At 37.0% G+C, this 22,900-nt stretch overlaps 2 protein-coding genes across 2 annotated transcripts; both read left to right on the top strand.

Annotated features, from left to right (window-relative positions):
• The first annotated feature begins 40 nt into the window (after nt 1–40).
• arl8ba (ADP-ribosylation factor-like 8Ba) lies at nt 41–11,844 on the top strand. The gene is made up of 7 exons (XM_079629041.1): nt 41–367; nt 8,139–8,219; nt 8,322–8,395; nt 8,504–8,597; nt 8,691–8,758; nt 10,518–10,588; nt 10,685–11,844. The coding sequence occupies exons 1-7, from the start codon at nt 245–247 to the stop codon at nt 10,732–10,734; spliced, it is 561 nt and encodes a 186-aa protein (XP_079485167.1). The 5' UTR covers nt 41–244; the 3' UTR covers nt 10,735–11,844.
• Nucleotides 11,845–12,284: 440 nt separating this feature from the next.
• On the top strand, nt 12,285–22,713 carry edem1 (ER degradation enhancer, mannosidase alpha-like 1). Its single transcript, XM_079629527.1, has 12 exons — nt 12,285–12,971; nt 13,455–13,527; nt 15,399–15,502; nt 15,814–15,985; nt 16,061–16,244; nt 16,828–17,002; nt 17,428–17,548; nt 18,613–18,783; nt 18,879–18,952; nt 19,036–19,132; nt 19,274–19,435; nt 20,999–22,713. Exons 1-12 carry the CDS (start codon nt 12,508–12,510, stop codon nt 21,086–21,088), a joined length of 1,887 nt encoding a protein of 628 aa, XP_079485653.1. The 5' UTR covers nt 12,285–12,507; the 3' UTR covers nt 21,089–22,713.
• The last annotated feature ends 187 nt before the right edge of the window (nt 22,714–22,900 follow it).

A 22,900-nucleotide genomic window follows, 5' to 3' on the forward strand; every position in this document is an offset into this window, starting at 1 on the left:
CTGTTTTTGGCTCTTTTGTAACGAACTTTTCGAAGGAACCGATTCGCTGAACTGAGTCGGACTGCAGGCCTGCGCATAAGTGGCGCAGCTTCTACGCGCATGAACACACATTCAGGTCACAAACGTAGTCAGTCATATGACAGCGGTCAGTTCCTCCCAAACACTACATTACGTTTTTCTAGTGGTGAAAAACATTGCAAACAACCCAAACCAACACACAGAGCTGTAAAATCTCACATCAAAAATGTTGGCACTCATTAATCGCCTCTTGGACTGGTTTAAGGCTCTCTTTTGGAAGGAAGAAATGGAATTAACCCTCGTCGGGCTGCAATATTCGGGCAAAACAACGTTTGTTAACGTAATCGCGGTGAGTATTTGCGGTTAGCATGAGCTAGTTTAACAAATCTAAGAGACTGAATGTCAGTCTAGTACACCAGACAATTAACATACTTGCTTTACTAACAGATAATGAAGCTAATTTACTTAAAGTCACTGTAGACGACTGGAAAATGCCACCTTGGGGACTGTAAATCAACGTTTTTGTGAAAGCTAACTGGCTAACGTTAGCTCCCAGATGACCATCATTAATTAGATTGCGTAGGTGGTTTGTGTTGACAACAGTTGACAGTTTACCGTATACATTCTGTGAAATGTGCTTCACGTCCACATATTTTCGACCCTATAATCTTGTTATAATTTCAGATCAGTTAACGTTAACCCTGGAACATTTTTTTTCTTGATCGGAGTTCTAGAGAGAAAACAAAATCCAACTATTGGTGGCAGGCAGCTTTCTGTAAAACTAACTGGTTGTGTTACGTATTCCTAACCCAAGCATGTGAATGTACAACCCAACGTGTTATTCTCAGCTTAGCTATATAAAATATGTTATACATAAAGAAATCAACAAAACTGTTTTAGAAATATGTTGACGTGAAGACTATGTATCAGTCTTCTAGATTTTTAATTTGATTTTACATGGAGGGGGTCACCCCATCATGGGCGCCACCATGTTGACGTGAAATGATCATCCATGCAATTTACCCACTTGCTACTATTATAACAATTAAATATAACACAATCATCATAAACACACCAAGTATACTGCCGACCTGCAAACAGCAAGTGACAGTACATGGTAGCACTCAGCTGTGTAATAGCACAAAGTACCAACAATGTTAAAAAAAATCTTTGAAATTGGGTCAAAGAATGTCTGTTATATGGAAGTGCCTGACATGAGACTTGATGCGCAAAAAATGGACAAATGTCAAGCAGTAGCCATAATCAGTAAACAAACTTTATGCATCCACACGGATTGACATAGTATGTTTTCCTACTATGGAAGTCAATGGCTACTGTCTAGTTACCAACATTTTTCAAAATATCTTCTTTAAAGCAGGGCTATGCAGGTTTTTGCTCGCTGTTTTCTCTATAGAGCTCCCCTACAGCTCCAGAATAGATATTTGACAACTCTGTCGAAAAACTTTTTGTTGACTCTCAGATACCAGAGGATAGTAGATAAACGACACCAAAGCAGACGGGACATTCTTTACAACGTCGTCTTCATTCGGGTTCGAACAACGTGAGGGAGCGCAATAATTAGGCTACATAATTTAAGCAGATTTCTTATTGCCGTAAATCAATTGCTTTATGGCAAAAAGAAATCTGCTAAAATGATGTCATTATTGTGCTACATCGCGAGACCTGATATCACGCGATACTTTCTGACGCCGTGTCCGGAGGCCCGTTGCAAGTGTGCTTTTTCCGCTCACATGCGATAGGGGTAGGGCTGTAAACGATTAATTGCGATTAATCGAATCCAAAATAAAAGTTTGTGTTTACATAATATATGTGTGTGTATTGTGTATAATTATTTTGTATATATAGAAATACACACACATGCATGTATATATTTAAGTTATTTATATATAAAATAGTTTTGTATAATATTTATTAAATTTTGTATAATATTTATGTATAATATAAGTCATATAAAAATATATGCAGTATATAAATGCAAATATTTCTCAAATATATACATGCATGTGTGTGTATTTATATACAAAATAAGTATACACAATACTTTTATTTTGGATTCGATTAATCGCAATTAATCGTTTACAGCCCTAGATAGGGGGGTGCAAGACGACCACCATTCAACCCGAAAAAAGTAATATAACCATTCCAATGACTCCGAAGCTGTTCGGTTAATGTAAAAAAGCTGCATAGTTCACCTTTACTGTTCAACAGAACAAAGAAACTCATACAGGTTTGGAACAATCTGGGGGTGACTAAATGATGACACAATTTAAATTTTTGGGTGAACTATCCCTTTAACTTTGACTAATAATGAATTCCTAATAATACTGTTTTATCGGCATTGTGTTACGTTGTTGATTAGACACATTCCCTGTGTCTAACTGGACCTCCTCTGTCTTGAGGGGTGAGGCAAAAAAATAATATATAACCTCATACTCTGAATCAAGTATGTACTGTAGTACGGTACTTGTTCCGCAAGATCATTCCTAATCCTAATCCAACAAGTAGTTCCACTATCTGTTCTTCCAAGCACTGTACGTATATGTTTCTAGTTTCTGGCATTAGTCACAAGACTCACAAACATTTTAATGCGGTTCTTCCTAGTCAAGTGACGTCCTCCATCATGTGATTTGGTGCACGAGTAAGCTAAATGTGCTTGTCACAGTAGTTCATTGTTTTTTTTATTTACCATGGTAGAAGACTAGACACAATTTATGAATGTAATGTGGTATACCAACTTTCAAATTCTATTTGTGTTGCTCAAAATGCTTAGGACGCATTTAGTTGTTGGCTGAAGTGTTCAGTGTAGCCTAAGCATTGGCCTCATGTGTTGCCTATATTTCTAGTTCTCTCTTCTGTAACCACTTCCCTCAAATTGTCAAATCGTGTGGATCTTTTTGAAATTGTTTTCAGAATGATCTCCTTTCGAAAGGGTCTAATTAACCGTTTGAGGGAGAGTTCTTATGAATCACAAGCATGCCAGGCATGCAGTAGATCTTGAGCTTCAGAGTATACTGAAGGAAGGGAATTCGTAAAACTTCAAGTCCCTTATTCGAGTCCCTCATAAGCTGTGGCGTTATACAAATCCTGTGACTACTTAAGTCAGATTCATCACCTAAACTTCACATGAATTGGCCCATTTTTGTGTTTTGCATCATGTAATATGAATATTCATTGTTTGGAAATATTTCTGTTGTTTTCATTAATTTAAACTGAAGAGGACTTTGATACGTAGAGATAGATAGATTTATAGATTTGACATTAGGTGTGAGTAGGGTCAATGCAGCATAATAGAGTTCAAGGAGTTCCTTTCGGAATATAGGTTGGAATAAAAAACTAGCTGTTTTCTAAAAAAAAAAATATATATACTTTTTAACCACAAATGCCCATCTTGTACATCTCTGAGATGCGCCACGTATCATTCCAACGAGTTAGCCAGAAACTTAGACAATATAAAACCCAAAACTATTTTGAACACCCGGTAATAATAATAGTAATTATAATAATAATAATTTGTTACATTTATATAGCGCTTTTTCTGAGACCTCAAAGCGCTTTACATAGAAGGGGGGAATCTCCTCGACCACCACCAATGTTTAGCATCCATTTGGATGATGCGACGGCAGCCATATTGCGCCAGAATTCCCACCACACACCAGGTTACTGGTGGAGAGGAGACAGGGATGAAGCCAATCAGTATATGGGGATGGACAGAGGCCAAGGGGCAATTTTGGCCAGGATGCCGGGGTTACACCCCTACTCTTTTTCGAAAGACATCCTGGGATTTTTAATGACCACAGAGCGTCAAGACCTCGGTTTAACGTCTCATCCGAAGGACGGAGGAAGATATAAATATAAAAGGACGGTAGAAAATATATAAATATTCATACTTACAGCCAGTTTGTGATTCACTGGAGCAAGCTGGTACAAATATACTGGTTACTGACCCATCTTTGAGCGTTTTAATCGCGCATTGAACTCCGAGAAGCAGAGAAGACGTTGTGGGCTGGTCAAGTTATTCACGGGCGACAACGTACAACATTCCATCACGTTGGAATGGTCACGGGTCACGTCATCTAAGTTATTTGTCTGTGTACTCCGGTTCAAAAAAGTAGGGAAGTGCGAAAAACTCCAGCTCATTTTCTCCTCCAACTTCAAAATCGTCCGACATCTTTGTTTTAATTTATTATTATTATAAAAAAAAAAACTACCTTTCCAACGTGATGATGTAATACGTTGATGACTTCGCCATCGTCTCTGTAAAAACTCTTGCTGTGTAATCGTTTCAGCGCTTCAGGTGGGAATCACATCTCCTGAGGTGACCAGGTGTGTATCTCATTAATTGTTAACAGTAACAAGTGCAATTAAGGCACAGAGATGCCTGCTTGTTGCCCAACCATTGTGCCGCGGCACACTAGTGTGACCGCTTGGAAAAGTATCAAATCCCATAAATAAAAGCTACCATATAAGAAAATATCGTCGCTGTCACCTTGTATCTAGTATAATATTTAATAATTTTTGTTTTATTTTATTTTTAAAAATCAATGCTATTGGTCAAATATTTTGGTTTTACAAATATTTAACCAATGAAAGTTTTAAAAAGAGCTTGTGACTAAACCTCGTAAACAGGGCTACACGATTAATCGATATTAAAACAAATGCGATTTGGCAAAGGCTGTGAGGATTTTCATGATGATAAAGTATATTTATAATGCAGTACTAATCGACATAGCCTTTATCACTGTATAGAATACTGTGAAATAATAAATTGCCTCATTCTGTGATGATAAGCCACATTAGCTCAGTTATTTCAAGCACTCGATTGATGTTATGAAGTGAGTTTGGAGTAAAAACATGTTAGACCCCATTAAATGTTCCCTTTTGTTGGACAACAGGTTTGTAAATGCTTCTCATTTTTGGAAAGATGTTTGACGCTTGTTAGTTTTTCAAATGCACATTATAAGCGACTCAAACACGCAGTGCTTTTAGATGGAGCAGCGTTTACTACTCATCACAGAGGCGTGCTTCACTGACAAGCTGATCAAGACTGATCGGTTCAAGCACGATCCAATTAATCGTGCAGCCCTACTCGTAACTCCATTGAATCCTCAAACTGTCAGTCAAACTTTATAACTCCACCCGCCTCTTATGAATGAAGTGCCACACACGGTTTGGACTTGGAGAGTCTCTGCTTGTTTGCTGTGCAAGGGTAAAATAAAGAACTGATGTTTGATTAAGTACAGCATTTTCTTTACTCAAGAAACACTGTCTTTAAAAGCTATAATGTTTAATGTATTCGAAGAGCAGAGAAGAGTCTTGTTTTTGCTGTCTAGTACTGTTTTAGATAGCCATTGCATATGTAATGAACAACATGAAACACTAGAAAAACAGCGCCCACTAGAACTGGATGAATCTGGCTATTTAAGTTTTGTTTTAAACAGAGATACTGCCTCAGACAAATTTCTGTCATTCGCTGGTTAAAAGCCTTGGAACTCCACCTGAGCTTGATTTTCATAAAATGTTAATATTATGACTCGTGCAGACGGTTATGTATCGGACCATATATAAAGCCACAATACCAATTTTTATAACGCAGTATTTCATTATTGGAAAAAATAATTAATCAGCGATATGTAAATTTGTTGTTTTATCACACAAACAACATCATATAACTACTTGTATGTGTTCTCCTACTTGACTTTAGTTTAACATCAAATATGAGTGCTACTTTAGAAACAATATCCAGATTAAAATGCCATTTAAATCAATGCATGTTTGTGTATTAGTGTGCCGTGGGATTGGTTTTTTACTTTCCAAAATCTGTCTGGATCTCTCTGAGTACCGTAATGATGGCTGATAGTGTGAAGTGGCTGGTTATCTTTCTCCCTGTTGCCAGACAGTCTGAGATATTGTGCTGACTCAGTAACCCTTTATTCACTATTAGCTGCAAGAGCCGTGCAGCCAGAGCGGTTGACACCGCAATCTTAAACAGGACTACAAGTATATTCTCTTCAGTTATTTTCCTTAGTTAGCCTACTTGGCAAACATGCTGTCAAACACTTCATTTAGTTTTTTAGTTTCCTTAATTGGCTTACAGAATTCCTGGTCCTTAAAATGAAGAACATTTGTCAAGGGCAGTTAGTTCCATTGCATGTGATTGCTTTGGTATGATACTTGCTTTGGTCATGGTTGTCACTTTGCTTCAGCACAAGGTGAGCGTCATTTGCTTGCTTCGTCACGTGAAGGACAAAAACAACAACAAAAACAAACCCAATAGGCTGTTTTGTGTATCTTCCCTATAAAATGAGTATACTCAGAGAATGTCTAATAAGGGGAGAACTGCCACTCTGTTAACTTCCGGCTTCTGAACTGGTTGCAGTTCCACTCTGGTTCCATATGAGGGCGCTCACAGGACGAGTGCAGAATGAATGGAGATCTATGGAGCTATACCCCTGAAAATCCACTTTTCTCAGGATATAATTTTTTGTCTAGTAATTTGAATGTTGTATTCGAAAAGAGATGCAAATAAATTACACATTGCTGGGTGTTAGATTTTTTTAGAGTAACTTATTTGCTTTAAAAAGTCTTTTAAAATGTCAATGACGTCATACACATCGTACGGCCAGAGATAGGCTACTGCTTTACGGCAATCCTTCAGTCACTTTGGTGCTTTCGGGCTCTGCACTTTCTTTTCTCTCGAGGCATCGACAACACAGCTAAATACACGTGCTAGAAGAGTTTTCTGACCCCGCTTCGGATACCATGATGCCATCAAGCGGTATTTCTGGTCGTAATCAGTCCTTCACTGACCAATCAGCATTCATGATTAGCAGAATGCTAGTGTGTTATGGGCAACAACAACTCGGCCTGTAAGAAATCGAAAGGACATAAGTACTCGTTCATTCAACTTTCGACCTATAGCCTAACCCATGTTGAACTTGCAAAACCTACAATCAAATCTGAGATTTCTCAACGGCAATCGGGTGAAAGAGACAAATTTAGCCGTCTAGCTCCATAGACTCCCATTCATTTTGCACTCGGCGATCGCCCCCAGTGGAACTCTGGTGGAACTACAACCAAAATTTGGTAAAATAGGACTTAGGGAGTGGCCAGGCTCTCCGTAGATGGGCTCTGGTATACTGTTTGTTAGGTTGTGGGAGTTAATAAAATCCTATATCTCACTAAGAGTAGTTGTATAGCACGGTATCAGTAAGCATTGTGACATTATGTTTGCTAAATATTCAATATTGGAATAATTTTCATTATCAGGTTGACGTATATAATTGCTAATATTAGCCATTGGAATAATTTTCATTATCAGGTTGACGTATATAATTGCTAATATTAGCCAATGGAATAAATTACATCTGCAGATTTGACTATGCAGTCAAGAACTGAATGAGTTTGTTTGAATACTTTGTGGTCCTAATGTTAAGAAATAGAGTTTTACTGGCAACAACGTGACGAATAAGGGAAAGTGTTTATCAAAACTGAATCATAACTGGAGAGGTGGTCTTGTGGTTTAGGCCTGCCTCATAAGTCAGGCAGGTCTAAACCAGGTCAGTAATACTAATAAGTGTTTATTAATGATGTAAAACACTGTGATTGCTGACTACTAAAGATGAATTACTAAATGCAAATGGTTGGTCAAATTTCTTACTGAGATTGGGTGTATTGTTTGACTAAACATTTGGGATGCAAGAAGTTTTATTAGAATCGCAAAATATAGTACCGGTAATTGTATAATAATCACCATATTGGCACAGAACTTTTAGAGTTGACTGTGGCAATGGCCTCAATTTGAGAATCTCTGTAGATTAGTACAGTAGATGGCAATATGCCATGGAAATTTCCCAGAGCGGTCTTGAGGTTATTTTGTTTCTGAACTTTCATTATGAATCATAGATCAAATAAATCGTTCTGATGGGAAGCCCTTAACTACCAATCACTGCAGGCCTACGCTTACAGCAATAGGAAAATAAACTGGGCGTCACACACAAAAAAAAGTAAAGAAGTTGTTTTAGGTAGAATAATGGAAACATTTCACCACAAACAAATCTAAGTCCATGAGTTAATATGTGTTATATTATCCCCCCCCCCAGTCAGGCCAGTTCAGCGAAGACATGATTCCAACCGTTGGGTTCAACATGAGGAAGGTCACAAAAGGCAACGTCACCATCAAGGTTTGGTCCTTTTTAATGAATAATCTTCAGGAGAAAAATAAGGTGCAAGTTTAATTGTAAATATTAAACACTGAAACTAACGTGGGTCTGATTACTGTGCAGATCTGGGATATAGGAGGTCAGCCGAGGTTCAGGAGCATGTGGGAGCGATACTGTCGTGGGGTGAATGCAATAGTGTAAGTATCTCTACATCCATATTCTATAAGGGAAAGAGGAAAGTATTCACACTACCAAAATTATAAAAAATGTGCATCATTTCATCCTTTTTCCATTTTCTCTCAAAGGTACATGGTGGATGCAGCGGACCGGGAGAAGGTTGAAGCTTCCAGAAATGAGCTGCACAATCTTTTAGACAAGCCACAGTTACAAGGAATCCCTGTAAGACATTTCCTTGTTTTTTCCCCACATCATTGCTCAAACATATCTTCATCTTCACTGCATAAGTTTCTATGGATGTCTCTTGTCTTTTAGGTGTTGGTGCTCGGCAATAAGAGAGATCTGCCCAATGCGCTGGATGAGAAACAGCTAATTGAAAAAATGTAAGGAGCTGTACACCACACAGGCAGATGTTTCCCCACTGCTTCTTTAATTAAAGTCTACATGAAATCAAAATGGACAATACCTAAATTGATTTATCAGTGCAAATTATTGTATAAAAAAAATGTTGATTGAAAAAATTGTAATTTACTTACTCCACCTGAATTTATAAATTTTTTCGCCTGATGTCACCTTGGTCAGATTGGTGGGGAAAATAAATTGTTAACCAGTATAGCTTTTTATATTACTGTCTCTCTAGGCCAGTAGTTCTCAACTGGTTTGGCCATGGGTCCCACATTCTCCCATGCGACCTACATTTTTAGGAATTGGAACCAAGCTAATTTATTTCTCAGAAATGGTTGACACACTTTTCAACCTGTTAAATAGGCACACACTTTTCAGGCTGTTAAATAGAAGTCCTAGTTATTCATAATACCCTAAAGTTAGTAAATTGGTATGAGCTATCACAGTCATCAAAAATACAGAATATAATACAGAGAGAAAATTAAGTGGTATTTTGGGGGTTACTATAATAGTTGCCATGGTAAATGTACAATACAAACATGAACTGTTAATAAAACATATAGACACTGATGAATAGAATGAACATCATACCTGTGAAAATCCTTTTTAGCTAACACAATTTATTGGTAGTTTCGTGACCTAATTGACAGCGTTAATACGACGTTGTATGCTCGTAATTTCATTATATATAGTGAGGTAATATACAGCATGTGCCTCTGCATTTGCACTCGCACAGGATAGTTTGTTTTTCTGAAGTGAGTCTTTTTCATAACAATTTACTAAAATGTTAGAATAATCACACTGACATAGCCTGACAACATCTCATCTGACAGCAGATACTGAATCAGGACAATGCTTTTTTCTTAGGCACGCTTTACTTAAACTGTCTGACAGAAGTGTCATGAGTATTAACATGCGTCTTTCAAAATAAGTCTTGCATCAGAAAAACATTTACAATTCCGTTTTTGTTGTTGTTTCTTTGACCACACTCTCCGCAACCCACTGAAACAACCTACTTTTTCTTGTGTGACACACTTTTGGATTGTGACCCACCGGTTGAGAAATACTGATACATAAATGTTTGTGAAAATCGTTTCAATAACTGATCCAGCTAATTCGCATGGTTGGTGGGAGATGCATTCCTAAAGATGCCATATTGAACGATATGATTTCTCCTATTCATGTACGAGTGGACTATCTCGGCCTCATACAGCCTGTGATTATATTCTGCCAAATCATATGATGCTAATAAGATTGCTTTGCCATAATAGAAAACTTAATATAATTATAATAATTAGGAAATTGCATTACTGGTTCTGCTCATCCCAGTTTAAAAAAAAAAAATTATCTTCATTATAAAGGAATGTTCTATTTAAACAACTCTCTCTAATATCATCTTATACATTTTATTTTTTTAAAGAAAACAAAAACAAACATTGGATCAGATTGAGAATTTTTATGTTTTCTAAGAATTGTGTGAGAATGAGATGAGTCACAATGTCTAGACCAGAGTTTAACCATCTGTCTGTATGAAAATGGAAAGGTCGTGTGGTTTGGGGGTCTCCTGTTGTTGTAAGAATTACTGCCATCTATTGGCTAAGAGTTGCATCTGCTTCTATATTTTCCTGTTGTTGGACTACACTCTGTTTACAGCTTGTCCTTAAATAACCAGTAGGCCTGAAATGAAATACCATACAATTGGTTTTATTGATCCTTTCTCATGTTCTATTTCTTTAGGAACTTGGCTGCTATTCAAGACCGGGAGATCTGCTGCTACTCGATTTCTTGCAAAGAGAAAGATAACATTGGTAAGTAATGTTCCATGAGGATGAGTTGAGATTGCTGTATGATGTTTCTAGTCTGCTATACTTACATGGCACTGTTGTGTCCCCTGATTCTCACAGACATTACGCTTCAATGGCTAATCCAGCACTCAAAGTCAAGAAGAAGCTGAAAGTGTCTTCTGAGGGCCCACTGTCTATCCGCTGCCATGTTCCTCTCACACCACATCCTGCTCGCTTTGTGAAACTGTACAGTTCTCCGTACCGCTCCCCTTACACTACCCTGCTCGTCTGATCCCATAATTCTTCACCAGCTCCTCTTCCCAACGGCATCAGTCATGGCAATGATACATCAGTCGCTAAAAGACGCTAGCCTGCAGAATGAGTTCCTCCACCTCTTACAGCCTGCTGTCGGATGAACATTATGGATTCATGGTTTTGCAAATCCCTGCAGCTCCTGTGGTCTCCACTTGGGGTTTCCTGGACAAATCTATTGAAAAACTGAGAAGAATCTAAACTTTAATATAGTGTTAAGCCTTTTGTTCTCTCCAGTCTGTCAGGTTATGCTCATCAGAGAGTATAATATCATTTCAACTGTTGCTTTTATCCCCACCCTCCCACCCTCCCATCGTCTCTTGAGAAATCTGTAAAATCAAATGGGGAGCAATCTAGTAAATAAACAGCTCAGCAGAAATGTACAAATGATGATCCAGAAAGATTTTTACAAAAGTGAGTGTACGTATATCAGAGAGGATGAATGTTTTGCTGGTAAAGGTTTTCATTTAGCTTAACGATGTCTTGAATCCTGTTTATGAGCTGAGAGAAAGAGTAGGTGAAGTTAAAGTGCCTTGTGCAGTGTCTCTGTCCCTCAAGCTAAACGGTATACCAGGTGTGCCTGCCTGGAACTAGATTGGATCAAGACAGCTTACTTTGAACTGCAAGAACCGAAGAAGGCATGCTTTTTAAGGTAGATTATTGTACTGTTGTCATTATCAACATATAAATATTTGTGAAAAGAGGCAAATGTTGGAAACCCCACTATTATAAATGCACTTTTGTAAATACGATGAACCAATAAATAGATTGTCAACATGTAGGAGGATTCTTGCATTGTTGTGGTTGATTTCTTTTTTAAATGTTGTAGTCAGTCAAGTAGTCATATCTAAAGTTGAGCATTAATGTTATAAATTCTAAATATGCGATGTCAAGTTATAAAGATGCAGTAATTCTTGCTATTGCTATTTCCATATAAAATCAACAAACATCAAGTTCTCAAGATTTTGATTTAAAATAAATTTTAGTTATATTTATATTCATAATATAAATGTGATTATAATTGTTCATAATGTTATAAATTAATATATTCATTATATATATTATGATTTATATTCGTTATAATTATATAACGAATAGTAATATATATATTTAACATTTAAATGTAGAATCTTAAATTATTATTATTATTATTTAATCTGTAATGTATTTAGTATAAAGTATTTAACTATTTATTGTAATACACATTTGATCAAACTGTAATATTTTTTTTTTACTTTACATTTAGTATTATTATTAGGTTATAGTAGTAGTGGAGGGGGTAATGGTTAACTGTTGCTGTAGTTACAACTAATACAGATAAGACTTTATGAAGTCCGTCACTACACACATGTGATTTTCTCATTGGCTTAGAAATGCAGTTTAGTTAGTTTCGCTGCCACGACATCTCATCTGCTCACTGCGTGTATGAGTAACGCCTACATAAACTATTCGCCCTCTCCGTCATGACGTTACTTGTGGCTGACCAATCAGCGTTGAGGACCAGGGAGGGGCTGGTTTGTTGACAGGAAGTGTGTGAGAACTGAAAGCGCGAGGAAAACTGTTGACTTTTGCGCTTCGTTAAGTCGCAAGTCGAAGTAAATTATGACTTTTAAGGACGACAGCAGGCAAAGATGCAATGGAGGTCAATAGTCGTGGGTCTTCTTGTTTTGAGAGTGCTGCTAAATTGCGCGGTGTGGCTAGTGTTTGGACTGGGACCCAGCTGGGGCTTTGACTTCCCCATTAAATTCTCTTTCAACTTGCATAAAATTGAACTTCTCAATGATGGCGAGAGAGCCACCGTCAAAACTAACGAGTGGCCACAGCACGTGTACGACCACAGAAACCTTCAAGCAAAGACCTGCTCCAAGATTGATGGGAATTCACCAAAGAAATCCTACCTCAGCTTCTTTCAGGAGGGCAGAGATGAATATGACAGAAAGTACAGCTCCTTCCCTGACGCGCTGAAAGTGAAAATGAGGGGAATGGCGCGAGACATGTTTTACTTCGGATATGATAACTACATGAAGTTTGCCTTTCCACAGGATGAACTTAACCCTATAGCTTGTGAAGGTCGAGGGCCTGACGTGCTCAATCCGTAAGTTAGGCTACTCAGACTAATCCATATCAACCTTCAAAACGACCATCTGTAATGTTTCATTTCATGTTAACTTTATATACTTTAGTGAATTCTCAAAAGGAACTGATTGAGAAGATCTTGGCATGACCTGTGTATTAATATATATTCATCTACACTTTACAGTCTTTCTTTATTCCCTTTTCTTCCATACATTGTTCTGGAAAAGAAGTGTCCTGTGAATCAAATGCCTGTGTTACAAAAATGTTGCTAATCAAGCTTTTTCTTTAGTCAGTTGATAACAGATGAGTAACAAGTAGAAACTTTCCAAGTCAGCCCCAAGGTCTGTCTGTGCATAGGAGATCATGGAAAATGAGAACTATTTCTTTCATATCCAGCACCACAGATTTTTTTGGCTTTCATTTATCCCAATGTGTTTGAATAATGGCAGCATATCAAAAATGAATAGACATAAGGATACATTTGCTTGTGTATTTCTACTAGGTCAAATATCAACATCAACGATGTCCTTGGAAACTACTCCTTGACCCTCATCGATGCTCTTGATACGCTGTTGGTAAGTCGGCCTCTTAAACAGATGACTTGAGGTTAACGTAAAGGTAGGGTAGGCACATTTTTTTTATAAACACTTTTTGTTATACTGGTTGAAACTCTCTTCACATCCTGATAGCAATCAATAATAGAAGTAGGGGTGTGCGATATTAAGATGTTTGATCGTGGATGATTAAAATGTCTCCACAATCTGCTTTTGAAGAAATATCATAGTATCGTGCTACAGTGCATTCTATCAGTTGCAGTTCTGGTGCCTCAGTCTCAACATACTGTACAGGCAACGTACATTCACATCACATATTAACGCAGAGCTAGACTTACACTCACGGGATACTGCAATTCACAAAAGTTCATTATTTGCATGTGCTTTAAAGCCTTGCCAGTTAAACATTTCATTCGCGTGCTGTTCCACTTTATCTTTCTAGGCTTATTGCGCTAATACTGTCAAATGTTGCTGGGTATACCTATATGTGAACCTTTCATTTTCCCTGAAGAGTTTACGGTTGATAAAAAAGCAACAGCTTCTTCACTTTACACCAAAAGTGGATTAAGGAAGCTGTTGATTTGCATATTTTATGAACCGAACTTCACATTAGTTGTCATTCACAATAACAAGTGAGATTTATTTTTGCATTACAAACTAAACCCAGATAAATCTATCAAATAATGTGACGGTTCTGTAAAAATGTTGCACAAATTGCACCAGCTCCTAACAATGTCCTATTAATTAATACATTTTGTAACCCAGTGTAGCCAATGAAAAGCTTTCTTGGTAGTCGTTTTTTAGATTGATCTCTAAGCTAAATGTTTACTATGTATAAATGTGATCATATATCATTTGAGACATCAAATGAATTGCTAATAATGAAGTACATTAAAAAAAGCGTTCCTGTTTCTTTTGCCTACCCTTCCTTTAAGGTTAAATCTGTTCTATTTAATTCTCAAGAGTTAAAACTAATCAGTTGACACTGATAACTGTACACGCCTTCTATTTATTTTTTTGTCTTTCATACTATTAGTAAATTATGTTTTGTGATTTTGGCTAATTGTGCAATAAAAATCAGCTGAACTGCTGAAATCTTCTAAAAAAAAAAAAAAGGTAAATGGACTGCATTTATATAGCGCTTTCACAGACCCAATGTCCACCAAAGCGCTTTACACATTGCCTCACATTCACCCATTCACACACCGACGGCGGTGTCAGACATGCAAGGCGCCATCCAGCTCGTCGGGAGCAGCTGGGGTCAGGTGTCTTGCTCATGGACACCTCGACACTTGGTCAGGTGGAACCGGGGATTGAACCACCAACCTTCCGGTTTGTAGACAACCTACATAAACCACTGAGTCACTGTCTGTTTATAGTCCTAAAATCCAGCACAGAATTTATATATTTGAGCCTTGGGTTCCCTCCGAAAGATGCTGGTTTATGATTTCTAAGTAAAATAAGGTCTGCGGTTTGTATTACTTAGAGACATTCACATTTTATTCTACAACATAAATTGCATGGCCGTTTTTCTTAAACTGTTGCTAAAATTTGTTCTGCTCATGTTTCATGAAAAGGTCCATTATTGATCCTTCACTACACTACAAGAGAAAAAGGGAGTAGCTGTTTTATGTATTTTCCAGTGAACAACATTGAATTTATCTTCACTTGCGATTTAGCTTTAAGTTATCTAGTAAACAAAACAAAAAAATCCACATCAACAGATGTATGGCCTCACCTGAAAAAACTGTCTTGTTCCAGGGCTATTAATTACAGATAATCTCAGGAATTCCTCACTTCCGTGTCACCTCACCTTAATTCAGTAGTCATCATAATTATTAACATGGGTGCATAATGTAATGTACTCCCATGTTTGTGTTCCATTTCTGCAGGTGCTTGGAAATGTGACCGAGTTTCATCGAGCTGTTAAGCTGGTGATTGAGACAGTGTCTTTTGACAAGGACTCCACTGTTCAAGTCTTTGAGGCCAACATTAGGTGCAGTATTTCACTCTTTTATTCAGTCTGTCAACACCCTCACAAGTCGATTAGGTAATAAAGGAATCCTATCCATTCCCTTTCAATCATTGTATGGAAATAAGAAGTGTGAACGTTCTCCTTTTGTGTTCTATGAGTGAATTATTTTTTTTATAGAGCTTTGTCATTTGACAAAACAAACCATTTGTAATATAATAATTAGGCTGCTCTGCTACGGTTCCATTCACACTTTAAAATAAAGTGAAAAGTGTTCAAAACAGCATCTTTTTTGTTAACCAGGAAGTAACTGAAATAAATGTTCCCTTTTTCAGAATCCTTGGCAGTTTGATCTCATCCCATATTCTGCTGACTGACCCACTGCATCCTTTTGGGGACATAGGGCTAAAGGACTATGACAATGAGCTGCTGCACCTGGCACATGACCTGGCTGTCCGACTGCTACCTGCCTTTGAGAACACTAGCACCGGCATCCCCTATCCCAGGGTCAGGCCCACGTACATAGACATGGCCTAGTTTTTGCTGCATTTGACATTTGTATCTTACCATGGTTTTGTGCAGGTGAATTTAAAGAAAGGTGTTCCTCCTGACAGCATTAATGAGACGTGTACGGCAGGGGCGGGTTCTCTGCTCGTGGAGTTTGGCATTCTTAGCCGTCTGATTGGTGACTCCACATTTGAGTGGGTCGCCCGGCGGGCTGTTAAAGCTCTGTGGAACTTGAGAAGCAATGAAACTGGGCTGTTGGGTAAGTGGTTGCATTTTTGGTCTGGTTTAGGGTACATTGCAGGCAAAAGTGGCCCAAATTCGATTTTTTTGTTTGTTTTTTGATTATATGTGACACAGATCTTTTTTTTTGTCACAAAAGTGTGAACTGCACAAACCACATGGAATCTAACCTTTTTGATTCTGATTTGGGCCACTTCCATATTGGGTCCTAAATCAGATACGGGTCTTATGTTTTGCAATGCGACCTCAGTCTGAATAGTCATGCAACATTTGTCACTCTAGATCAACATTCGTCACTCCTATGATTCTACATAATGGTATTTGTTCGGTCACTCAGTGAATATGGAAGAATGCAGGTCAGTTCAGGATCGTGACCTGTTCCCAGTCAAATCTGATATTGGCCACATTTTAAAAATAATGTGAACGGCCTTAACAAAAAAAAAAATCTGAATTGAACACTAAGGCTTGCAGTGTGAACATATCCTTAAGTCCTTCCTTAAACAATAACTACAGACCTTTTGTTTTGTTTTGGATCCAGTATCTTTAATTTGTGATCACATGTCTTTGTCTGACCAGTGATGATCCTTTTGTCCCTTTTCCAGGGAATGTGGTGAACATTCAGACTGGTCAGTGGGTGGGGAAGCAGAGCGGTCTTGGTGCCGGCATGGACTCATTCTACGAGTACCTCCTCAAGTCTTACATCTTATTTGGAGAGAAGGAAGATTACATGATGTTCTCTGCAGCTTACGAGAGCATTCAGAGTCACCTGAGAAGAGGGTGATTATAAACATGTGCATGTGTGAGTGTGACCACAGCTGCAGTTTGAGCTTCCAATGAACCAAATGAGTTTGCATGTGGGTGTCTAACCACCTGCAGATAAAGTGTGTCACTTGGAATCTTTGGTTGTTTGGCATGGTTTGCAGCCAATGAGTGTATTGCTTGCAAGTTAATTTATTATAACCATTCTTGGATGTGAATGTGTCATTAAGATTGGTTTAGGTCTAGACTGACATTTCAAGGTTTCTATTCATTTTCTATAACTACACAGATTTGCAGTAGTTTTAGCGTGACACTTTCACCTCACACCTCGGGGTGTGCATTAATGATTTCTTATTAAACTATTGTAATGCTTTTGTTGACACATCCTGGTTCTAATTGTGCACTTTTTTTTTTTTTTTTTTTTTTTTTTTTTACTTTTACAGAAGAGAGGCGTGTAATGAAGGAGAGGGTGACCCACCACTGTATGTGAATGTGAACATGTTTAATGGGCAGATCATGAACACATGGATTGACTCTCTGCAGGCATTCTTCCCTGGACTACAGGTCTAAAACGTGTCTTAATTGTCTCCTGCTTCTCTCGTTCAATCTCTCTATTGTCTTTGTATTTAGAATGTAATTAGATTTAGTCTAGCCTTAGTTATTAAGTACTCATAAAAAAATTTGGTAACACTTTAGCTAATGCTAACAAATGAGACCTTTATTGTAATGTATTAAGTAACAATTAGCAATACATTTGTTACAATATTATTAATCTTTGTTAATACAATTATAGCTGTTTATCTTAGTTGTATTAAAAAAATACAACATTTGATTTGAATAATGTATTAGTAAATGTTGAAATTAACATTAAATAAGATTAATTCATGCTGTAGAAGTATTAATTATTTGTTCGTTAACTAATGTGGTAACTAATGATAAGCAATAACTTACATTGCTATTCAAAAGTTTGGGGTCAGTATGTTTTATTTATTTATCATTTTTATCACTAAGGATGCATTAAGTTGATCTGAAAGTGACAGTAAACACTTGTACATTAATAAAAAAAATATTTCTATTGCAAATAAATGCTGAAATGTTAAAGTACCCTGACATTTTTTTTTTATTAGTTTCAATAAAAATATTAAGCAGCACAGATGTTTTTAACATTGATAATAAAATATAAATAGAAAATAGTTATTTTAAATTGTAATGTTTCACAATATTATTATTCTCACTGTATTTTGATCAAATACATGCAGCATTGGTGAGACTTCTTTCACAAACATAAAAAAAATCGTATGTATTTTATGTTTATTAACATATTTTTCCGTTAGCTTAGCAACCATTTGCTCCCTATTTAGAGTGCTTTAAAGCGCTCCGTGTGAGGTTTTGTTTCTATTTCATCTGAAGAAGCTGTCTATGAATAAGAGAGCAATTGTCTTGGTGATAAACATCAACTTGCTGATCTAATCTGAACATCCCGTTGTTCATTGTTTCAGTTATATCTGTGGAATCTACTTGACTCTAGTGCATAGTACAAAATGGACCAAACTAGACCTGCTGGTTGCCTTTTTTCATTGTTCATTAACCAGGGTTTCTAACCAGGTGCACACATTTCTGTTGCTCAGGTTTTGAATGGAGATGTTGAAAACGCCATTTGCCTTCATGCCTTCTACTATGCAATCTGGAAGCGTTTCGGGGCTCTTCCTGAGAGATACAACTGGCAGCTTCAGGCCCCAGATGTCCTCTTCTACCCTTTAAGACCTGAACTAGTGGAATCCACATACCTGCTCTATCAGGTACATACCTTTTCTAACTGCTCTTTTTGAATTTGAACCAGATTTTTTGACTGCAGCATTACAGAATAATTAACGACAAACTTGACTTTCTACAGGCAACCAAGAATCCTTTTTATCTTCATGTTGGGATGGACATCCTTGAAAGCCTCGAAAAAAATACCAAAGTCAGGTATGTGGATTAAAATGTCGGGAAGTGATATGATTGGGATGCTGGTATGTTCTCAAGACATGTTTTGTTTGACTGCTTCTCAGGTGTGGTTATGCCACTCTCCATCATGTGGTGGATAAGTCCAAAGAAGATCGCATGGAGAGTTTCTTCCTCAGTGAAACCTGCAAATATCTTTTTTTGGTTAGCTTCCTGTTTCTATATGCTCTCCCTTTTAAAAATGTTCTATTCTCACTTATATCTAGGAATTTTCTAAACATGGTCAGTCAAGTTTTATGCTGCTGCCATGTCAATCACTAAATTATATTTTACAATCCTTTACAGCTCTTTGATGAAGACAACCCGCTGCACAAGTCTGAGAATAAGTACATCTTCACTACAGAAGGCCATGTAGTGCCGATAGATCAACGCTTCAGGGAGAAAAGTTGGGAAGAGCAATTCCCATGTGAAGAGCCCAACAAAGAGCCCCCAGCCAACATAAGTAACGTAAGAAATTGGTTTAATAAACACCAGCAGTCATCCCATTTATGAATATGAATTATAGTGGAAATCTCAGTGATTCTTTGATCTCAATTAATCTTTTGAGTCATTCATGAATGCAACGTCTTAAATCAGAAAGTCTTTTTTCTTTTATTAAATTTGTTTAGGTGCAAGTTAATTCAGTCAGCTTGTCCAGTCAATTATGTGCTCCCTCACAACCTGCCCTTTAAAGATATTCACTTAAATGCTGATTTACTCTTGCTACATACAGGCAAAAAACAACAAATCAGTCACCTTATCTTTTAAAGGAGGGATTCAGTGCTTGGAAGTGAATGATTATTAATTCACTGAAAAGAGTTGCTTGCGACTGCAATAATAGTGAAATTGTGAATTAAAGGGGTCATGATATTTTTATTATTTTAATGTTTCTTGAGGTTTACTTATATTGTTAATAACGTTTACATGCACACAAAACAATACAAACAAAAATATATATGCATATAAACAAAAATATATATGTATGCAGAAAAATTAATGTTTTCACCCTCATTCTGACCGTTTTTAAGGGGCTGCTCTTTTAAGGCTAGCCAGTTAAGGGCAACTATTATTATTGGCTAATATCACTTTATAGAAACTTGCTATTGCACACGAGTAAGTGTTTTGAAAACATTATCCATAAGACAAAGTATTCTGAAATAATTTACTTGGTTAGTGATGCAGTTGCTGTCAGATCCAATACAGTTGGGTGCTTTATCTCAGCAACAATTTTCTTTTTAAAATCTCCATTACATTGTTTCTCGTTTACAAAACAAAATGCTCCGTACTCGTGTGTATATATATATATATATATATATAATCCTCAGACGCTATACGGGACGCCTTTAAAATGGGCGGGGGCCCATCATGCGACGATGTATATCTATTTGTTGATGTCTTGCTCTGGAGGCAGTCATATGCAAATATATGTGTGATGTCACAGATCTCGCAATATCTACAAGCTGTTTTTGGAGCTTGATAAATGCTTTGTTTGTACTGAGGACATTTTAGGCTCTGAAAATGGCAGGATGTTTTAATGGTATGAAGACCTCTTATATGTCAAAAGATCAAGGCAAATTTGATCATGTCATGACCCCTTTAATTTATATTAATTTTTAAGTAACAAGTTACAATTAGCCACTACCAGCTTTTTGTTTTGGAATATAATTTCAATATTAAATGAGGATATGTGTAGTTTTTCTACTAAAATGAATCCTTTTTTTATTGCCTGTGTGTGAAGGGGTTGTAATCGTCACATTAAAATGATCCACTCGGCGGGTTTTGCTATTACCTCTGAAAACAAGTATTCCTAATTCTATGTGATGCTCCGGGTCAGATTTACCACGAAATCTAGTGATGTGACTGAGACCTGCATGCGTGCTCCCGAGCCTCTCGCCTCGTCTACTGAACTAGGCCTCTGAAAACTACATTTAGCCCCTTTAAAGTGTTTAATCGGGTATTTTGTTAGAGACAGTATGAAATCTAAAAAGTGGTCATAGAAATAAGAATGACTTATTTCAATTTGTCCAATAGTGTGAAAGGATTTCCGAAGAGAGACGTTATGGCCTTCCTTTAAAGAGCATGTACATGAGGCAAATCGACCACATGGTGGGGCTGTCCTGACATCTGTCCTGCTCCCTGCAGGTCTCGACACTTACAAACCCCCTGGAGGGGTTCAATAACTCTCCCATCAGAGAACTATGCAGTCTCTTTTTGCACATGGAGTGGCAAGGTATTTGGTCAACAAATCAACCAGTACGTTTTGTTGTGGTGTCGTATTTTTTTTATTTTTTTGACATGAAAGGGTCTTGACCAGGTGTTTGGCTTGGGTTACATATTCAGATCCAGCCAGCAAAGTCCACAGCATTAAAAAAAAAGCACATTCAGGGAAGTTTGGCTCTTCAGAATCGTAAAATCAAACACAAAACTGTTTTTGATAGCTAAGGCTGATCGCCTTCTGCATTGTGCAACGTGTTACATGTTTTCTTCAGTGCCATGTTTAATGAAACTTGACCTAGTATTATTAAGGGCTCTAATGGGTTGACAGATGGTATGCATGTTTAAAAAAAAAATTCTCAAGGAACAAGCATTCAAATAAGCTTTATACTAGAAAAACAGTTGTTTATCCAGTATATGTCTTTCAGGAACACGCACAACAGATGGGCTTCGTTTATTACAAATCAAACTGCATTCTGATTACTTTTTCACTTTGCAATTTGACACATTTTTCATTGTTCATTTTGTGCCTTGGTTTGCAAGGTGTAGAAAATTGTGGCCTTTTTTTTTTCTTTTTTTTTTAGTTTATTTGCATGATTCTATATTTACAACTGTACCCATTCTGATGTTGCTGTCAGTGTATTGTGATAAAATTGGAATGGTTTTGTTATGTAGCATACATGTTTGGTAAGTTTGAAATCTCCACTCATGCGTGTATTTTACAGAGCAAACCTCATATTTTGGTACGTTTTGCACAGCGGGTCGAGGAAGTGCCGTATATTCTCTCTCAATTAGGTCTAGTAATTAGTCTCCACTCTTTTATTGTGTGTTCAAACAAACAAAAAAACAATTACATGCATTAAAAATGTAAAAATGTTCTTGGACCAAATATTACGACATTTTACAAAAACATGTGCCTTTAACAAATTTCGTTTTCATTTTTCTTCAGTCCTCAGGATCAGTAGTTTGCCATGATGATGCAGTCACTCGAGGTGATGTGCATGGAATGTGTCAGTAACATTAACTTGTTCTCTTTTAATGCTTAGATGTCGGTGCATATGTTTTCTGAACAAAAGTCGAAAATAAGGGATTCTGAGAATGATCATTGTGCTTATGAGAGAAGAATAATTTTTTTTAGTATTACAGATTATTTCCTTGGGGCACGAATGGAGGATACTCTCAGTAATTAGGGGTTGATATTTATTCCTATTAGTTTTTATCAAGTACAAGTATTCAAATTAAAGTTGATTAGATTAATGTTGATCTGCTTGTTGATTTTATTGTGATTTAAAGAGACAAAGGTGGATGTCTACACTGCATTTTATCAAATCGAAATTAAAACCATGACTTGGCAAAACTGTTTAACAGTCTAACTTGATGGAGTCGAAACTGCAAAAGGCACGGAATAGAATCAGTGTGTGGTACTGTACAATCATTCTATTAAACATAATTGAAACTGTAAAAATGCTTTGAATATTTACTGTAATGCAAAGCCATTGGAACGGATCCATTAATAAACCTGGATAAACTGGTGTTAATGGGCTTTACTTTTGCAGGTTGTGCTCGCAAGTTATCTGTGGGGTATTTTCTGTTAAAACCTCACATACACACTCTGGGGACATCAGAGACTTTTTACATCTTGTATAAATTATATATTTGTATATCATGAAAATAAAATGGATTTAATTTATCAATTATTTTTATATCTATAAAAATGTG

This window comes from Phoxinus phoxinus (genome assembly GCF_949152265.1).
Source record: "Phoxinus phoxinus genome assembly, chromosome: 11".
Lineage (NCBI taxonomy): Eukaryota > Metazoa > Chordata > Actinopteri > Cypriniformes > Leuciscidae > Phoxinus > Phoxinus phoxinus.

What these genes read in the sequence shown, in the direction of transcription:
- edem1 (XM_079629527.1), top strand. Translation starts at nt 12,508, where the DNA reads ATGCAATGGAGGTCAATAGTCGTGGGTCTTCTTGTTTTGAGAGTGCTG. An exon ending in GGGCCTGACGTGCTCAATCC is followed by an intron (nt 12,972 to 13,454) that starts GTAAGTTAGGCT and finishes TATTTCTACTAG; the next exon opens with GTCAAATATCAACATCAACG. An exon ending in CATTCTTCCCTGGACTACAG is followed by an intron (nt 17,549 to 18,612) that starts GTCTAAAACGTG and finishes TCTGTTGCTCAG; the next exon opens with GTTTTGAATGGAGATGTTGA.
- arl8ba (XM_079629041.1), top strand. Translation starts at nt 245, where the DNA reads ATGTTGGCACTCATTAATCGCCTCTTGGACTGGTTTAAGGCTCTCTTT. An exon ending in CGTTTGTTAACGTAATCGCG is followed by an intron (nt 368 to 8,138) that starts GTGAGTATTTGC and finishes CCCCCCCCCCAG; the next exon opens with TCAGGCCAGTTCAGCGAAGA. An exon ending in CGTGGGGTGAATGCAATAGT is followed by an intron (nt 8,396 to 8,503) that starts GTAAGTATCTCT and finishes TTTCTCTCAAAG; the next exon opens with GTACATGGTGGATGCAGCGG.